At 45.6% G+C, this 19,871-nt stretch overlaps 1 protein-coding gene across 1 annotated transcript; it reads left to right on the forward strand.

The window, feature by feature from the left end:
• Positions 1 to 305: 305 nt before the first annotated feature.
• WDR91 (WD repeat domain 91) lies at positions 306 to 18,426 on the forward strand. The gene is made up of 15 exons (XM_064702173.1): positions 306 to 493; positions 2,131 to 2,310; positions 3,270 to 3,476; positions 4,313 to 4,396; positions 6,537 to 6,661; positions 8,418 to 8,595; positions 8,863 to 9,021; positions 11,061 to 11,260; positions 11,715 to 11,865; positions 13,336 to 13,430; positions 13,738 to 13,906; positions 14,606 to 14,714; positions 16,157 to 16,269; positions 17,033 to 17,230; positions 18,100 to 18,426. The coding sequence occupies exons 1-15, from the start codon at positions 371 to 373 to the stop codon at positions 18,262 to 18,264; spliced, it is 2,256 nt and encodes a 751-aa protein (XP_064558243.1). The 5' UTR covers positions 306 to 370; the 3' UTR covers positions 18,265 to 18,426.
• Positions 18,427 to 19,871: the final 1,445 nt, after the last annotated feature.

Consider the following 19,871-nt stretch of genomic DNA (forward strand, 5'->3'; position numbering starts at 1 on the left):
GGAAGCCCGTGAGGGGCCGCGCCGGGAGCCTCTGGAATGGCCCGCTCGCTCCGTCTATCAATCACCCCGTCCGTCAATCACCGCGCCCCGCCCCCAGCGCCGCCGCGCCTCCGCCTCCCGCGCCGAGCAACACCAGCCGCACGTGGCGGACGGCCAATCGGCGCGCAGACGACGCCCGGCGGCGACCAATCACAAGGCGGGAAAAACGCGGGCTGGAAGCGCCAGCGGGGGTGGAGAGTGGGGCAGGGAAAAGGCACGCAAGGCACGCCGGGAGCTGTAGTCCCGCTTGGGGCTGGTCTGGGCCGGGTCATCCCCTCCCCTCCCCGCCCCGGCCGTGGGCGGGCGGTGCCGGCGGCGCCGCGGGGCCCCCATGGCGGCGGCAGCGGAGCGCACGGACGAGCTGGTGCGGGAGTATTTGCTGTTCCGCGGCTTCACCGCCGCCCTGAAGCAGCTGGACGCCGAAATCAAGGCGGACCGGGAGAAGGGTTTCCGGGTGAGTGGCGAGCGCATCCCCGCTGCCGGCGGGGCGCTGGGCGCGGGTGCGCCCCTGGGAGGACGCGCTCCCTGGGCGGGCCGCGGGCGCCTCTTGGCGCTCCGGGGGCTGGGCGAGGGAGCGGGCCTGGCGGCGGAGGGAGCCCTCGGAGCCTCCGCGCTTCCCCGCTGCGCTGCGCTGGGCGCCGGGGCCCGGCCGGCCCGCAGGCGGGACCCCGCATCCCGGAGCCGCCCGGGCCGCCCTGCCGCCTCTCTCAGGGACGCGCAGGGTCCTGGCGGGGCTGAACGCTCCCCTCCCGCCCGGCTCCAAGGCCCGTCAGCGCAGCACGGCGGCTCCATCCCCTTGCCTGCCTTGAGCCGGGGCTGCAGCTCCCGGCAGCCGCCCCGCCCCGCCCCGCTGGGCAGCCCGGCCGGCTGGGGACCTGTGACCCGCCCGCGCTTCCTCGGCTTCCAGAAGGGAAGAACGGAGGAGAGCCGCGGAACGAGAGGGCAGGAAGGCATTCCTTTGCCTGCGTCTTTTCTCGGTCATGGGATTTTTATCCAACGGCTTTGCAGCTCCGCTCGTTTGTTTGTATGTCTTGAGTACCAGCTGCCTTGACTAACTCGTCACAGAATTTGCCAGTCTCAAAAATCCAGTATCAGTCCATTATGTGAGCTTCGTATTCCTGTAGCAACAGTTTTGGGCTTCGAATGTAGTGCTTTGAACAGTCAGATTTTTCTTTGACCAGCAATATGACCACTACTTTTATCATTAATAAAGCATGTTGCTTTTATTTTTTAAAACACCCGCACTTTGCTGGCGACTTAATCTGAATTGTTGCCCAAGAAGGGTTTGCTGGAGTCACAAACTTCAGTTTTCTATATCTGCCAGAAGCCACGGAGATAAAAGTTGGGTATGTCCTAAGATATTAAGTGGTGAGGGGGAGAGCAAGCCACATATTAAACAACCTTAGTTTAATTTTATACAGGATGCAGTTTTTTCTTTTTCTGATGCCTGTCTTGGCCATCAGAAACCACTGCACAAAAAATCTATTCCCACACTACCATTCTGCCTTATTCATATTGCAGAAATGATTTCCGAAGAGACATAATGACACAAAAAAATTCTTCTGCAAAACTTTATGCTTGCCTTGTTAGTAGATGATGTTACTAAAGATAAAGGTACTTCAAAAATTGCAGTGGAGCAGAACTGACTTCCTCTTTCTGTTGGCTAAATGCAGGTATTATTCCTTTTAATCTAAAAGTAATACTTTTTTTTCAGGTGCTGCACTTGAATTTTAAATGTTTAATCACGTTATTTTTTTTATTATTATTTTCCACAGGCTTTTAAAGGAGGTGGAAAGTTTTGCTTGCTTGCAAAAAAATCCATCAGTTGGGTTCAACAAAATGTGATACTTCTGAATATGTTGAACATGTCAAAAGCTGTTTGGCTATGCTCTGTCATATTTCTTTTTCCTTCCTTTGCAAAGTGCTGCAGAGTGGAAGATTGCTAATGCAAAATGCAGAGTGTTTCCAGGATTAGAAAATGGCTAATGCATAAGGATTGTACAGTCAAAGCTTCTCAGCACTAAGTTACAGAAAGTCTTGTGCCCCAGGGGCCCTTCCATGAGTGAAGTGCTCCTGTTTTGCCCTCTCTAGGTGGATAAGATAGTGGAGCAGCTGCAGCAGTTTGTGCAGAGCTACGACCTGGCTGCCCTGCGGGATTACTGGAGTTATCTGGACCGACGCCTCTTCAGCCGCCTGGAGGACGTGTACCGGCCAACGGTGAACAAGCTGAAAACCAGCCTGTTCAGATACTACCTGGTCCATGCCATCCAGGTAGGGTTTCATTTTTAGGCTGCTTTATAAAGGTCCTGGTCTCTGAAACCAAAGCAATAAACTGCCTCTGCGAGCCTCTGCCAGGCCTGCAGTTCATGTGTCATGATCAGGAGTTTGATGCAGACTCACATGACAAGCTTGTGTGCTGGATAGGGAAAATCAGGCAACAGGGAAACATAGTTTGCTGGGTGCAAGATATTCACACTCACATAAAGACAGGTTTCCCTCAGAAAGGGTAACAGTACTGCTCGCTCAGTCCTGCTCAGTTAACTTAGATACTGGCAGAGAACACAAGGTTCAAACTGGAACAAGGAAATGTGGAAGAGAAAATGAATGTCTTTTTGCTTGCTGTGAATAGAACAGAAAATCATGTGTGAGCTTAAAATGAAAGAGATTTTTTCTGTTCAAACCCTGGAAAGTCAATGTATATTCTCCCCTCGATTCTTCTTGGTTCCATTCCCTGACTGAAGATCAAGGTGTTAGTGGAGAAGTCAAAATCAAATACATCTTACTAGAAGTGTGCTTTTTCGTGGTTTGTTTTGCCATGTGCTTACCCTGAGGTGTGACAGTCCTGTCTGCATAATGTGTCAATTGGAAACCCTTTCAAACTGCATGTGCTGTAGACTTAAGTAATTTGAATTATACTTTGGTCCTGTATATGAATGCTTATGTTAGTGCTCTCTGCACTGGTTTAACTGAAATCAGTGTGTTTGGTTCGATTAGTCTCAGCTTTTAAACAGGATTGTGGTGACTAGAAAGAAGTCTTCTGGGTTAAGTACATTTGTGATCTTCTCCTACCATATTTGGGATTCTTTTGTTTCCTGGTGAATCTGTATCAAACCACTTGTTGTGTCAGGGTGGTGAAAATAGTTGTGTTCATAACAAAAAGCAAATGTTCCTCGACCGGATCTGGTGGCATGAATGAAAGTGTGAGCCCTGTTCTTCTTGCTGTGTTTCAGAATGGCCGCAATGACAAGGCGCAGGAGTTTTTCCTCAAGCAGGCCTCCGAGCTCCAGAACCAGGCAGAGTGGAAGGATTGGTTTGTTCTGCCCTTCCTCCCTGCTCCAGACTCCAACCCCACCTTTGCTACCTATTTCTCACGCCAGTGGGCAGATACCTTCATTGTATCTCTGCACAACTTCCTGAGCGTCTTATTTCAGTGCATGCATATCCTTCTTTGCAACTAATAGTTACATCTCCCTTGCCCTGGTGGTGTACTTTCAGCAGTTATGCCAAGGATGTAGTACTATGGAACTTCCTGCTTTTAGGTGATTTTTTACAGTCAAGACTTAATAGAAAGTTGGTGTTTACCAGAGGATGTTGGAATAGTTACTGCTCAATTATCTGATGATATGTGGTATTCCCTGGGCAAAACAATTGTGGTTGTTGCTGATGCTGAATCATCCTCATGCTAGTGACTAGAAATCGTGTGCACATCTTGTTCTGAAATGGTTTTACTCTTTTCTTGACATAGTACAAAACAGTCATACAGCCTTGGGTCATAATCCATAACTGTACTGGCATCTGCTGTTAGAGCCTTCCTTGGGTACATTATGTTCACAACATTGCCTAGTGACAGCTCATTATAATAGAGCAGTTGATTTTTGGCAGGAATAAGTTTTTAGCCCCATGCTAGAGAGTTCTGTCTTGTTTGGTGATGGGCAGGCTTATGCTGCAGCTGGAATTCAGCTCATCTTGAACTGTTCAGTGTACAGTAAAGCAGTAATAGAACTTGTCTTGCCCTGCACTTCTGACTCTTAAAAATAAATAATCTAAAAATCCTTGCAAAGTCCACATCAAATAGTTTGTGCAACAGCAAAGTGAAAAGTTGACTTAATTACTTAAGCTGTTGCTAATCTTCTGGTTGTGCACATACTTTTTGCTAATTGTATGGACTGGGCAGCTTTGTTTTTACAGATAAGTGGCCAGTATGGAGTGCTGGCTTTTAGGATTAAGCAAGGTGCATGCAAGTTATCACCTTGATTTTCTTTAACATTGCTTACCAGTTCCAGTCATACTGAACTTTGAAGCTGAATGTCTCAGGACCAGTCTCATACAAGAGGAAAATGAATCGTTGCGACATAAGGTCAGAACTGAGATCACTCTTTAGCTGCTGACTGTGTGATGTGAGTTTTGTAAAATTGATTCTATCCATTTGAGAACATTGTAACTGTTTTGTTTGGTGCAGTTATTCTAAGGCAGATTCTTTAAGTCTTTTGTTTTATTTTGATTTATCTTTCAATTATTTCCAGTAAACTTAGGGTTGTGATCATATTGTGAAATGTGTGTTTAGGATATTCCTGTCCCTCTGCTGGAGGTGATTGTCTCTCCTCCCTGTGCTGTCTGACAGGTGACTGAGTACTATACAAACTTGTTTTCTGTTACACTGCAAAGTTAAAACAAGGTGAAACTGGTAGCAGGTTAGGGATGTATGTCGTAGAGTTATAGAATGGGTTGGAAAGGAATTGTGCCTGATTTTGTGAATAGTATTCAGTCACTTCCAGATTTTAGCTGATAGAGAAATAGAAGCAATAGAAATGGGTAGTAAATTCTGGCAAAGAGACGGAAACTGTTACTTCTGAAATGGCCCCTTCACCATGTTTGACATGTACTTAAAGCAATTTAGACCAACTAATGGAAATGTTGTGAGTGTCTGTTTCCCAACTCTAGATCTTACAGTAAACCATAAGAAGGGTCCATTAGTTCAGACAAAATGTTGCCCAGCTCCATGTCTTGTGTTTGACATTATCATCAGCAGATACTTAGGTAAAGGAGGGTGTAACATGGGTCAGTCATTTCCGTGTATAACTTCTGTTAGAGAAATTTGTGAAATCTGCAGTTTAAGAACTTTCTAAACTATAGATCACATGTGGATGATCACATACAAGTAGGAAGGCTTATTCATGTAAGCAGAACTTTAATTTCGCTTCCTCAAACATACCAAGAAAAGCTCTTTCTGTATAAATACTACAGTAAAGTTTGTGCTTTACCTCCTGTGTTACAAAACATTGCTGTATGTTGTGTTTCCTGTTTGTACTGTTTTAATAGCTGTTCAATACTGTCCTAGAAATAGAAGTTAAATAGAATAATTGCTTTCAAAAAGGAGGCGGTTCTTTGGAAAAACCCCGAGATTTGTCACTCTGTACTGTATGGAGTTAGGTCAGTCAAACATTGACAGGAGGGCTCTGCAAAGATGGTCAGTGAGTAGGGACAGAAGATGAGATATGTTTTGCAATAGAGCTCTTTCATTTCCTCAAATTTCGTATTCTTTACTTTTAGTCAGAATAAACCTATGGTTTGTGTTTTGCATGTTGGCTGATACCGTTTGCAGTCTGGATTAAAGTTTTCTGACAAATTGACAGCAGTAAAACTAGACTTTCCCTTTTAGTCAACTCCTCAGGTCAGAACTACCTCTAAAATGCAGGTTTTAAAAAAGGATGTCAATTAATACTGAATTTTATGCTAGCAGAAATTAAGTAGTGATTCTGTTTTATGCTGCTGAAACAATGCAAATACATAAATAGCAAGCTAAGATTTCTAAAGCTCATTTTTCTTCCTGTATTTTCTGTCCTTAAATAGTGTGTTAAAAAGAAAAATATATCTGAAAAAGAAACATACAGAAACAGAAAAGCCTGAGGAGCTCTTTGTGTTAGAGTCACAGGCATAAACCACATCTGTTCCAGAAAGCTGCATCCTGAGGTTCCTCTCTACTAAAGGGAAAAAGAGATGATTTTCTTTCTCCACAGTGTGGAGATAAATCTCACTGTCATGCTTGGGAAGGAGTTGCACAGGGTATGGAGCTGGATTTCAGGGTGACCTGGTTTCTCTGACCTTGGTGCACCCTGCCAGCCCAGCAAGCCCTTGGCTGTGGGAAGGAGATTGCATTCTAGCTCCGTGCCTGCCCTGCCCTGCCTCAAACTGCCTGCATGGAGAGGGCCTGGTGAGCTCTGCCCTGCCCAGCTCCTGTTTCCCAGCGCCACTGATGTCCCCACAGCCAGCCCCGGGAGGGGAATGAAGGGTTTTAAGTAGGCTCCAGTTTCACGTGCCTAACGTACTGATTGTTTTGACTAATTGGACTAATGTAGTGCTCAGCCAGTCAGAGCAACTCTTTTCCTTCCCTGCCCTTCTAGAGCTGTTGAAATAGAAGGAGTAAACAACTTCAGTGAGTGGGAAGGAGGTGAATCTCAGCGACCCTGTGTTTACTTGGCTCTTTTCTCCTGTCCTAGCTGTTTGCTCTGCAGGCTGAATCCTCCCGCACGAAGAAAGAGGAACTGGAGGTGGAGCAAACAGTTCTGCATCACAAGTTGCCTGCATATGTGGCCAACATGGATCGGCTGGGGGACTCTGAGCTGTGAGTGCCTGCAGGAGAAGAGCTGGGGACAGGCTCTGCTGCTTTTGTTGGGTCAGGGAGGTTCCTGGAGGGTCATTTCCATGTCCCCTGCCCTGGGATTCCATGCAGAAAGACATCCAGGCAGACCTAAGTAGGTTTAATGGAATTCATCACTGGTATCTCTCCCATCTTTTGGGAGGTTCTTGCAAACCAGTGAGAGCCCAAGCACACATGGAAGTGATTCTGCTCTGCTGTCAGCATTGCACTGAGGTGTTCTGGGCATCTAGGGCACTGGCAGCAGTGCAGTGCCTGCAGTATTGCTCAAGTGAAGTGGATTGGCTCTTGATTCCAATTTACTTGAGTGCCTGCAGTGCCATAGGTGAAGGCCCTGTGTTGTTTTGTAGATACTGTTACTGTATGACCCAAAGGGATTCTTGTTACACAGGGATGTTTTCTTGCTGTTGTAAAGTCAAGGGAGAAAGAGCTTCTCTTCTGTGAGGCTCAGTTATGCACAGATTTCCTCATGAACTTGCTGCAGTTAAAAGTGTGTTTTATGGCTACATCTATTTTGTGCCTATCTCTGGAAATTAGGCAACATACACAGTGATACAGCTTCTCTAACTGTTATTTTTTTGCTCCAGTACAGGACAGGAATAGGATTGATTAAATTATCCTGTTGCCAGTGACAGATAGAAATTGTAGCAGGTACTACACACAAAATGTTTTAATCTAAAATTTGTCTTATTGGGTAGACTTAAGTGCTTATTGAACTATCTTGGTGACAGCTCTGCAGTCTTTGCACAGTACAGGCTGCAGAGTTTAGCTTGTGATATATTTTTTTTAACTGTGTGGAAAGCCCTGATGCTATCTGCATGTATGGAGGAGTGTGACATGAGGGATGGGGTAATTTATTCCTATATTTATTTTTTCTCCATTTGAATTAGAAAAACTTGCCTAAGAAGTGGCATTTCTTGCATGTGCAGCTTATCTTTTAGTCTGGGAACCAGTTCAGTTGCTTACTGTCATGTCTCTGTTTAACCCAAAGCCCAGCTTTGGTAGAGTAGTTCCATCCTTGCTGAGTGGATAGACAGTGAAGATTATTGTATTCCCCTTGTCCTTGCTGCCACTCTGCTCTCAGAGAAAGCTGTAGCAGAGTGAGGTCAGACAGTTGTGTTCTGGGAAGCAGCTGCTGCTCTTGGCATTGTGGACTGAGAAGGGAGGTGTTTATAATCATACAAATGGGCTGTAGCTCTCTTATTTTCTTTGGGTCTGGATTTTAAGAGACTGAAGGCTTGTGCCATAAAATTGTTGAACATAACTTGCTGTTTATCAAAGGGTGTTCAGTGAAATATTGGATGCTGAATGTCTCTCAAAGTAGGTCTGTTTTATGCTATGAATTGGGAATCCCATCTGAATAAGTCCTACAGAAATCTGAATTCCCCTGCCTTTCCCTTAGGGTCTTTCTAAACAAGCCAGATAGAGTGGAAGGAGTTTTAGGTGGCTCTAAAGGGGGTTCAGCAACAGTTTGAGCTCACTGTCTCAGTGGCATCTCTGAGAAGTGAGCTTTTGGTTACAGTAACTGTAATGACCTGCTTCAGGCACTAACAGGATATTTTCAAATAGGGTTTTAGTGCATAGTGGTGCAGTGGCTTGCAAATGAACATCTGTCTTGCAGTGGTTCAAACAGCTGCCACTTCACTCAACTGGGTGGTCTTTGGGCAGGTTGCCTTGCTACCCTTTCATACTCCATTGGGTGGTGTTTTGTGTTTTTCATTAGTGATATGACCTGCAACCAGAGGAATACAGCACATTCTCTTCAGTCCCGGGGAGGCTTTCTGTCCTCCTTCCTCTCCCAAAGTAAAAAGGGCCCTTCCAGACCAGTCCATTCAAGTGGGGCTTCTCCAATGCAGGCTAGCAGTATGCTGCTAGGGAAGAAAGAACCAACAAATCACCAGGTAATTCTCAACTCAAAGTTGCTCAGTCTCCAAGGAGTTAACTTGCAGCATGGCACTGCTCCAAGCTTCTGCTTCCATCTGAAAAATTAAATGTCCTTTCCTGCCTTGCAAATGTGTGCTGGGCCTGAATGCAGCACAAGAACAGCTATTGTTATCTAAGAGCTTGGGGAGTCCTTGCAGGTGCTTGGTTGCTTTGCTGCTTCTTTTGCTCTTTGTTCTGCAGCCTATAGAAGCGTAACTTTGCCCAGTCACTTCTCTGCTTTCCAGAGTGCCAAAGGAAAAGAAGGAGCAGTGAGCTCTAAGGATGGGAAGAGCCACTTCAGTGGTTTGGTGGCAGGAGAGTCCAGTTCCCTGCAGCAGCGGCAGAAGCGCTTGCAAGAGCACGGGAAAGAAAGGAAAGAACTGTTGTCAAAAGGGACTTTCCAGGTACTGGTCAGCACTGCAGGGCTGGCAGGCAGAAGGCTTGCATTTCTGTAAAACTAAGTGGTGAAACAAGTGCAAGTATTTCCTTTAAGCTTTGGAATTGCTAGTCAGCAATAACTGTATCAAAGGTTAATGTTTATAGTTAATCCAGCTCCTGCACTTCGTTTATTTCAGTGTCCCTGGAAGTTAATCAGTATTGGCTTTTCAGGTGGAAGAAGAATTCTTTTGTCTCTGTGTTTTTCAACAGCCTGGTCCTGAGGTTTCATTAAGGTTTCATTCACTTTCAATGGTTGTGTTCAAATACCTTGTTAAAATCCCCATTCCTTGGTGGTAATGAACTTGGCTCACTCATCCAGCCAAAGTGAGTTCTCTTCCTGTAGGTTCTTATGCTGATTTGTACAGGCCCTGTGTAGGACAATAAAAACTAATATAAAATTTTCCTGGATAGGAATGGAACTTACTTTCCTAACAACATTTACTTTTTGTACTTTACTGTTGCAGTTTTGCCTGGGGGTGTGCCCTGCTTTAAAATCTAAGGAAATACTAAAACTGTGTCCTGGATTTTAATTGCTGAAGGTCAGCACATTGCTTCTGTTCACCTGTGTGTTGCCTGGCTTTCAGCAGCCATGTTGTCAAAAAGTGCAGAGCACAGGCAGCATCTCAGCCCTTGTTGTTTTGTCTGTATGCGACATTCTGCCTCGTGGAGAAACAGTGCTGAGGGACTGTTGCCCTTTGGCCCTTTGTGGCTGTTCTGTGTGTGGGTGTGCTGGTTAAAGAGATGTTACTCTATCACTCAGCGTTCAAGGCCTTGAGAGAACTTTTTTATTCATGGTTCATCTAAAGCACTTTCAGCATTGGTTGGAAAATTGTAAAGCCCAATTTCTTAGTAAGTTTCCTTTCACTTCTCTTTTTCTAGAATGTTCCACGTTAAGGCAGTGATTTTTGGGATGTGTGAAGATTGGTCCTTGTGCTCTTGGGGAAGCTCTTTAACTTTCTCTTATACTCAAAGCATGTGAGCAAAAAGGAAACTGAAAGGTGGCACTGTTTTCTTTCACATGAGTGTCATTAACTCATGTTAATGAGTTAATTAACTCCCCACATTACCTAGCAGAATAATTCTTGGATTTATTTCCCACTCTATTCCAGCTCTGTGATTTCAGATGATTTGATTATGCAGGGCTTGGTCCATTGGTCCTGATGAGAAGCTACTGTAAATTAGGCAAGCGTGTGTTACAGAACAGGAATTCATAACCATCAATACCAATACCATTTTGGGGACACTTAGCTTTCAGAGGATGGTTTATCAGAAGAATGCTAGCAGATGGTTTACCACCTTATGTGCTGTATCTGCTTCTTGTTCAACTTCTGGTGGCAAGGGAAGACTAAGCTGCTTCCAAATATTTCTGCAGTGCAGATCTTGTCTCATTCAGATACCGTCACTTCCTAAAACTCCATTTGTTCTGTCTGCCCTGTCAAATTGGGTTTTAAGCTTTTGGACTCTTGTGTCAGCTCTACTGTTGTCATCAGTCAGTTGGCTGCAGTGGTGACTGCAGTGCGCACAGTCTAAACCTCTGGCAGATGAGGATAATCCATCCACTGGGGCTTGAGAGCCAAGTTTTTGTGCAGGTTTGCTGAACTGCATATTATACAGACTTAACTTACATTGCTGAATGCAAGAATTCCTTGAAATATGTTGATTTTCTTGTGAATCTGAGCTCTGATGGCATGTAAATGGGCCTCTGATATTGGCTGAGGTATGCTAGAAATGTTGCAGTTCTTTTCATTCTTACAGGAAAGTATATAGCTGGCACATGGAGGGGGATATAAGGGACTCAGCAACTAAGCAGGTCATATTAAATAGTGCAGTTGTGCAACACATGGTCCTTGTACTCAGAAAGGTCCCTGGCAGAAGGAGTGTTGGGCTGACAGTGCTTCTGTTTTGTTGCAGCTTCTTTTCTTTTTTTCTCCCAGCAGGCTGGGGTAGCTGAGGAGCTTGATATGGAGCTGCTTCCTTGTATTTCACACAGGATTTCTTCCTTCAGGGCCAAAGTGCTGAGAAGAAAACAGATACTAACGCAGCTGAGGCAGAACCATGCTCAGAGCTGCATGCTGAGCAAACAGAGACTTCAGCCAGAATGCCTGGCAGCAGTGCAGAGGCTGTGGGGGTCCGGCAGGAGCAGCCTTTCATCGTCCTGAGCCAGGAGGAGTATGGGGAGCACCACTCATCCATCATGTACTGCAGGTAAGGTACTGCCAGGGAGGGCTGTCCTGTAGAAGCCTCTGCAGAAGGATCAGCTGTGTCTGCCCTCTTTCTGCCAGCCTCTGTTCTGTCCAGCACGTTGGACATGTACTCTCAGTTGCTGGGCAGTCAGGTTGGTGTGACTGAAAATAGCATGTAGCTTGTGCTACATGTGACAAAGGACAAAGATTTTTGAACAGAGATATTTGTGATTGGGCAATGCCAGCCAGGAGGAAAGTCTCTTGGAAAGCAGGTATTTTTTAAGGGCATTATGCTTTATGTCTGGAGCTTAGTGTGCTTTGTTGTGCCAGTTACTGTGAAGTGAGCAGGAAGTAGTGCAAAGAAGTTCAAATTCCAGCAGAAGAAACTGGTGTGTGGCCAGGAAAGGAAGGATTAGTGGGTTACATCTGAGAATTTGAGGGAGAAGAATATCCCATCAGTTTCATTCTACACACAGGGTTGATTGTTCTGGACGGAGGGTGGCCAGCTTGGATGTGGATGGGGTCATCAAAGTCTGGTCTTTTAACCCCATAATGCAAACAAAAGCTTCATCCATTTCCAAATCTCCATTGCTGTCCCTGGAATGGGCCACCAAGCGTGATCGGCTGGTGAGTAGTCTGTGTGTGGAAGTGCAGCAGATGATTTGGGGCCATGCTGCAACATGTTGCATGTTCACTTCTAGATAGCTGCACTGTGGATAAGATTGGGGCAACAGTTAGTTTCTACAGGGAACCAAAGCCTCTAGGGTCTAAAAAGAGCTCGAGTGGGGAGTGTGTGCTTTGTATTGAGCAAGGAGTTCACCACTGCTTGCCCTGAAACAGAAATTCTGGAGCGCAGTGTGGGTAGAGCTGCAGGATAGAAGTAGTGCCTTTGAGAGAAATGCCTGTCTTCACACAGATCACTCAGCAGCTTGTAAAGACAGGCAGAGGCAACTGAGTACAACAGCCTGTGGGAGGCCTGCAGCAGAGAGCTGTGGACCTTTACTCATACTCTGAGCCAGCAGCAGAGAAGGGGAAACAGGATTGTAGGGGTGGCATTTTACTTGTGCATAAAAAGGTGTGAAAAAAGTTCCATGGCCAGTTCTAGACTGGTGACTTAAGAGCTGAGGGTTTGTGTGTGCATGAGGAGCTTGGATCTTGTTTAAATAACATGGAAGTTTAAATGTTTCCTATATCCCTTTTTCTCTAGTTCTGTTACTAGAGAGGAGCCTTAAATGATACGCATTCCTTTGAGTCCTTGAACTGTTGCTAGTGTTTCATGGCCTCCCTTGGCAGATGCAGGGCTCTATGAAAAGGCTGGCCTGCAAATGAGGCAGTATTTTTTGCATTTTGGCACTGACAGCATGTGGTTTGCTAACCCCAAAAGGCCACCTGTGAAGAGCTGGTGCTAAAGCTTGTCTCTTCTTTGGCTTTTAGAAAGCAAGTTGTCGATGCAGTTGTTGCACTTTGTTTGTTCTGATGATTTTTCTTCTGCTTTGTGGAATTAATTTCCTTCTTGCTAACAGAAAGATTCTTCATTCTGAAATACATGTAGGATTAACCAGCAAATTAGGCACTGAAGAGACAAAGATCTGGCTTGCTCAGTTTTCTTTTATAATTCATCTCTTCATTACTTAAATTTTAATTGAAATTGTAGCACTACTGATAAAGCATGTGTGAGCTCTTCTGGATGATTTCATCCACCCATGGGTGAAAGGAGTTGGCTTCTCCTTGAATTTCCCACACAGTTAACAATCTTAAGCTTCTCTTTACTTGGACCCCTAAACATTGAGACTCCATACATGTTTTGCATCCCATAGGATTGAGCCATGATCTAGAAAGTGGTGTTTATGCCACCTTGGTGCCTATTAGATCTTTTTCTCACTTGGAAGCAGGATTTTTACTCTGACTTCTGTGGCTTTGGGGTAGTCCCACTCAGTGTGATTGCACAGGAAGACAGGATGTACCATAATGGAGTAATATTATATTTAGTCTGAATGCATAAATAGAAAAAAAATTACGAAGTGTTGGTGGTTGTTGGCCAGCATCATTGTACTGCTCACTCACACTTTTTCCATCCACTTCCTTGCTGGTTTCAAGCTGTTGCTTGGCAGTGGGGTTGGGACAGTTCGTCTTTATGACACAGAAGCAAAGAAGAATCTCTGTGAAATCAGCATTGATGAAGACATGCCCAGGTAACTCTGGAATACTGATTTTTGTATATAAATAAATGGTGTTGGTTTCAATAGTAAACATCTTAATGTTCCTGCTGCTTTTCTGCAACTGCAGGACTATTCAGCCTTCATCTAGAGGGCAGTCCCTGCCTGAGCAGTGTAAAACTGTTTAGGTAAATGGGAGACACTCAAAAACTAAGCAGATGAATCTGCCCTCCTTACAGTGCACCCTGTCTTGCAGACTCTTAATGGGAGAGCTTGTAGGTGAGTGTTTTGCATGAGGCAGCTGCAGGAGAGAGGTGATTGAGACCATGTGCCTGTGTTTCAGGATCCTTTCACTTGCCTGCAGCCCAAGTGGTGCCTCCTTTGTCTGCTCTGCAGCAGCCCAGAGCCCTGTCTCCCACATTGACTTCTCAGTAATCAACTCTGGGGGCAAAAGCATGAACCAAGTTCCTGGGAAGCTGCTACTGTGGGACACTAAAACAATGAAACAGCAGGTACTTGCTGGGTTTCTTTCCTTTCTCAGTCTGCTTGCTGAGAATGAGTGTCTTCTGTTTCAATGTCTAGGAGCCCTCTTTCTAAATTATGCTGACTTTCTTTTCAACACCCTTCTTTTTCCTCCTTCCTCCTTTCCCCTCTGTCACATTCAGGATAAAAATAAATAATGTAAGTAGCTGCTGGATTGGGTGAAATTTTTTGTTTTATTGGTGTGTTGGGATTTTTCTGAGGAATTCTTCAGAATAGTCCATGGCCTTGTTTCTATTCTGGCTGCACAGTTTGTGACTGAAAATATCCCAAGTGGATTGAATGATGCTTTGCTGAGGCTTTCTCCAGTTGAGCTGTACTGAAAGGTTTTTGTTGCTGCTGTTTCCCTTGCCTTCCCTGTTTTTAAGTGAAGTGCTGTCCCTGACATGTAGGAGAAAGCAACATACTCAAGCTAATGCCTGCCAGAAGCTGGTTTTGCAACCTTGAGGCCATGGCCAAGAAAGCTGTGGCTTGGCTGAGGTGAATTGCTGGTTTAGTGCCACAGTAAAATGCCGCTGCCAGACCTTGAAGTCTGTAGTCATTAGAGGTGTAGGGCTCCAAACCAGAGTTCTTGTTACTAAATACCATTTTCTTTCTTCCTTCCCCCGGAGTTCCGCTCTTCAGCACCTCCAGCTCCATTTCTCAGCATTAATGCAGATTTTCCCTTCCAGCTGCAGTTCTCCCTGGAGCCTGAGCCCATTGCCATTAACTGCACAGCCTTCAACCACAATGGCAACCTGTTGGTCACCGGGGCTGCAGATGGGATTGTTCGTCTCTTCGGTACAGTGCAAAGGGACCTGGGGGTGTTAGTTGGTAGCCAGCTCTGAGGTGGCCAAGACTGGCATCTGGGCTTGGATCACAAATAGTGTGGCCAGCAGGATGAGGGAAGGGATTGTCCCCCTGCTTCTGGCACTGCTGAGGTTGCATCTCAGACAGCATGTTGGGTTTTGGGGCCCTCACTACATGAAATACATTGTGGGGCTGGAGCATGTCCAAAGAACAGAACTGAAGCTGGTAAAGGGTCTGGAGCACATGAGGAGTGGCTGCAGGAGGTGGGGTTCTTCAGCTTAGGGAAAAGGAGACTGAGGGGACACCCTACTGCTTTCTACAAGAACCTGAAAGGAGATTGTAGCCAGGTGTTGGTCAGTCTCTTCTCCCAGGTAACAAGGGATCAGCCAGGAGGAAACAGTCTCAAGCAGCATCGAGGGAGGTTTAGATAGGTTATTAGGGAAACTTCTGTCACCAAAGGGATTGCCAAGCTTTGGAGCAGGCTACCCAAGAAAGTGCTGGAGTCACTATCCCTAGAAGTATTTAAAAGATGTTACAGATGTGGCACTTAGAAGCATAGTTTAGTGGTGCAGTTGGCAGTGTTAAAGTAACAGTTGGGCTTGATTATTTTGGAGGTCTTTTCTGACTTAAATGTTTCTGTGAAACTGAGTAGTGAGGTGGTCCCTAGTCCTCAGCTGGCTGCCTATAGCAGGGAGGCAGCTGTAGGATAGGCTTGGAGACCAAGGTGGAAGCTGTTGTCTCCACAGGAGCTCTCAGGAGTGAATTGAGATAGACTATTCCTGGAGGACATTGGCTGGAGACCCTGGTAGTGCTGCTGGATTCATTGTTTCTCTCCTGCTGAAGAGGAGAGTGAATTTGCTCTTAAGCCATGTGGTCTTGTGCTTTGCCAGAGAGCAGTACCACTAGAGGAGGCTGAGTTGTGAGGAAAGCAATTAATGTGAGACCTTCCATTTAAATGCAAGGGCTTCACATCAGTCCTCCTTTTGGGAGCAATTTTTGTTTCTCAGGATTTTGTTCTCTTGAACCTGTCCTTGCACTAAAGGCAGCTCAGGCCTCCTACCTTTGAGTGGGGAGTCTGCTTCTTGTGCAAGTGGAGGCTGCAGTCCCAGGTCTTTGGGAGGACAGATCTGTCAGCAGGTGGGAGGATGGGCAGGATCACAAGGGGAGGAGGAGGGCCAGTGGTGCTTGGATGCAGAATGCCTGCAGTTGTCAGTGAGTGTATGAGCAGCCCTGTAAAGTCCAGTAGTTATAGACAATGATTTTTGTGGCCAAAGTGACAGCAGGAGTACAGGCACACAGTGCTGGGACTAGATTGGGCTCCCCAGGCTGGTTTGGAGGGCTGGCACAGAGACCTCAGGAACATAAAAGGCCTCCCTCTCTGCACCTCAGCTCTGTGTGAGTAGGAGGAGTGTTCAGTACTGCTCTCCCCTCAGATATGCAGCAGCACGGGTGCGCCATGAGCTGGAAGGCACACGATGGGGAAGTCTACTCCGTGGAGTTCAGCTATGATGAGAACACAGTCTACAGCATAGGAGAGGATGGCAAGGTAGGCTGGGGATGACCTCCTACTGCTCAGCTGGCAGAGAGGTTACTTCTGGAGTCTTCTCCATATGGTGGGGACAATTGTAAAAATATGCTCAGATTCTGGACGAAATGTGGGCTGCTAACTGCAGTCTTAGGTGTGCAGTACCACCCTGCTCCAGGTAACCTGCAGAGAAAGTGGCTGAAAAATGTGTTCATAGTTGGAGCTGTCTTTGACCTTGTGTGCAAATCCTTTTGTTGGTGACATCCTTTTCCTAGACAGTCCATATGAGCATGACCTTTCTCTGCCCCCGAGATGACCACATTTGAGATTTGGGATTCACAGGGAGGCATATCCTTGACCACTTTACCTAAATCTCGTCAGCAGCTCCCTTTATAATTGTTATTGCAATTTTTATTATTGTTTATAATAAACACTTCAATCTCTGCAGTTCCTCAGTCTTCGGCAGTAGAGAGAGGTGTGGCTCAGGGAGGGACCTTGGCTGAGGAGTAAAGCAAATTCTCACCAGAGTACTGCATGCAGTGTGGAAAGACACATAGACAGTAGTGCTTGAGGAAGGCAGAGAATATCTTTGCCTGGATAGAAGGCAGTCTCACAGCCTTTGCAGCCTGTGTTTTAATAATATAGCCACTTAGGTATAGATATCAAAATGCCGTCTTCTATTGAGGAATACCCCCTATTTTGCTTAAAAGCAAAAAACGGCAACTGCACTTGCATCCCAGTTAATTTCATTATAGACTTTTCTCATCTCTTTCTCTCATTCTAGTTTATTCAGTGGAACATCCATAAAAGTGGCTTGAAGGTGTCTGAGTATGACCTTCCCAGGGAAGCTACAGGTCCTTTTATTCTGTCTGGGTACAGTGGCTACAAGCAAGTCCAGTTCCCACGAGGGCGGCTTTTTGCTTTTGACTCTGAGGGCAATTACATGTTGACATGTTCTTCTACTGGGGGAGTCATTTTTAAGGTAAGTCTGAAAAGTAATGGGGACTACTCTTAAGTATCCATACAAACTTCTGTTAATTACAGGGGTGCAACAGCAGCCACTGGAAGTTTTTAAGCAGCACATACCCTCCTGGCTCTGTCAAAGCTGCTGCTCAGTTTCACACGGTGTGCATTTTAGCAGTGTGTAGTGAGTGTACAGCAAGTGTTTGGGTCCTACAGCTGGAGTATTTGTGCTCTTTCTTAAAGCCTAGCTTTTAGTGTCCAAGTGACTAGGACAAAGTTTTAATTACTTTTTTAATGTATGGATGCATGCCAGTTCAATGCAAAATGTATGACTGTTGACTGGTGCTCGTGTTCAGTCTGCCTTCTGTGCCTGCTGATTCTGTGTTAGACCCAGCCTGATCCTTGTTCCTTACTATGTACTGAAATTAAACAAAGGGTAAGGCTGAATGGTTCTGAGTACCCAAATTTCTGTGCTTCATTAACAAGTGTTACTTATCACATGTCCATGCACTTGCAAGGCAGATTAGATGGAAGTTTTACTTTGCATCTGGGGCACTCAGAGCACCTGAACTAACATGAGCTATAGCTTAGGCTTATGTGCTTCTCATCAGTGTATGCTCTTAGCCTGCCTTTTTCAATTACTGCAGTTCAGTTGATGTCAAAAGTTGAGCTGCTGGAGAGCACATGCTTCTGTAGTGAGACTGGAAGCTTCCTTTCTCGTGTGTGCTACACATATCTCAGTATCTCTCTGATTTTCTGCTTACTTAGCATGCTTTCTGCATGCTCTTAGAGATATAGAGTCTCTATCAGGCTTTGGTTTGTCTTGTCAGGTGCATTGCCCCCACAGAAATGTATCTCCTTAAAATCTTATATTTTCTTTCCTTTTAGTTAAATGGTGAGGAAAAGGTTCTGGAGAGCTGCCTTTCCCTGGGAGGACACCGAGCTCCTGTTGTCACAGTGGATTGGAGCACAGCTATGGACTGCGGGACCTGCCTCACTGCTTCTATGGATGGGAAAATTAAATTAACAACCTTACTGGCTCAAAAGTCTTAACATGGACAGTACTGAAGGGGGAAAGAGCAATAGAGATGACAAACCCAGTGTTAACTCACAGGAACAAACTGCATGGGAGAGAAGGCAAAAAAGTCCCTCTTCTCAGTGTAGCTTTTTCCTCTTTATAAATACATTTGCCAAACCACTGTGCAACAGAATGCCAGTATGGGACTGGATCAGTGGCAGCACTGAAAAATAAGTCTCCACTAATCCATTGTGGCAGCTGGACTTCCCTCTGTTAGGGAGTCTTGAGCAGCACATGGCTAAAAGGCTGTGGTCACGTCTGGGTTCTGCAGAAGAAGGTGAGGCTGGAGGAAGCAAGCATGAGGCAGCACAGTGCATGACAGTAAGATGACTCAAACTGGAAAGGCTGATGAGAAACCAGAGTATTCTTGGTATAACATTTGTTGTTATTATTTTGTTAGTTTGTTTTTATTTGTTTTTTTCTGTAAAAAGAAAATATTCCCTTGCATTTGAACTCTATGCTTTGTTCAGCAGTTGCTGCAAAACATGGAGGGTGGTGAGGGCAGTGATGTGCCAAGTCTCCTGCATGCAAAAAAGCTCTTGTGTTCCCACCAGGTGCTTCCAGCACCACACCTGCACACCCAGGTGAACCAGACATCCAGGAAGAAAAACAACTGCGTTTGCTTGGATGTATTGTGTTACCTTGCTACCAACCAGAGCAGAAATTTGAGTCAGACTTTGAAATACTTGTGTTGGAGTTCAGAAGCTACATAATGCCTAGCAGGTACCTGATGGTGGAGAGGGGGAGGGAGGGAGGCCAGGACCAGTCTGGCCCTGTATAGGGCTCTCTGTCACTGGAGCTGTCTCTTCCCCCTAAGCCCCCAACATCAGGCAAGTGCTTTGCTCAGGCATTGCAGAGCCCTTGAATGGACTAAGCAGATACATTTCATCTGCTTACACATTGCCATGGAGCTTTCTGCTGCTTGTGTCCTTGGCCTGTACTGGGAGTTTGTGGTACTGTTGTTCCTTGGCAGAGCATACACTTTGCTGGAAAATGAATGGCCATTCATGAGCCATATGGGTATCCATGCTCACAGACAGCTGTTCAAGGATAACACTGCTGGATACTGAAATCCTCACTACAGGCATATTCATGCTACAGGTATCAGTTGTCCATGGAGTAACTTGCTCCTGCTGACTACACTCATAACGCTGCCTTCCATTCTCCAAGATTAACAGGTCTCCTGCCAGACTGACGTCTAAATACAGGGTTTCTACCTCAGTGGGATATGATACTAATGGTGCAACTGCTCTTCATGCCAGTCTGAGCTAATGTCCCCTCAAATCCAGTGCTGAATTTGAACTGGCTTCAGGAATTCCCAGGGTTAGTCTGGGAGTTTAGAGAGCTCTCAAATAGGAGCCTTTGTTTGCCTCTCAAAAGGCCAAGAAAGATTGTGGCTGTATTCCAAACCCTGCAGTGCTGACTACATTGCATAGGGGTTTTAGAATTTAGAATTACAAAATTACAGAATGGTCTGGGTTGCAAGGGACTTAAAGCTCTTCTAGTTCCAACGCTGCCATGAGCCCAGCCACCTTCTACTAGACCATGTTGTCCAAAGCCCCATTTAATCTGGTCCTGAACG

Source organism: Zonotrichia leucophrys, chromosome 1A, assembly GCF_028769735.1.
Source record: "Zonotrichia leucophrys gambelii isolate GWCS_2022_RI chromosome 1A, RI_Zleu_2.0, whole genome shotgun sequence".
NCBI lineage: Eukaryota > Metazoa > Chordata > Aves > Passeriformes > Passerellidae > Zonotrichia > Zonotrichia leucophrys.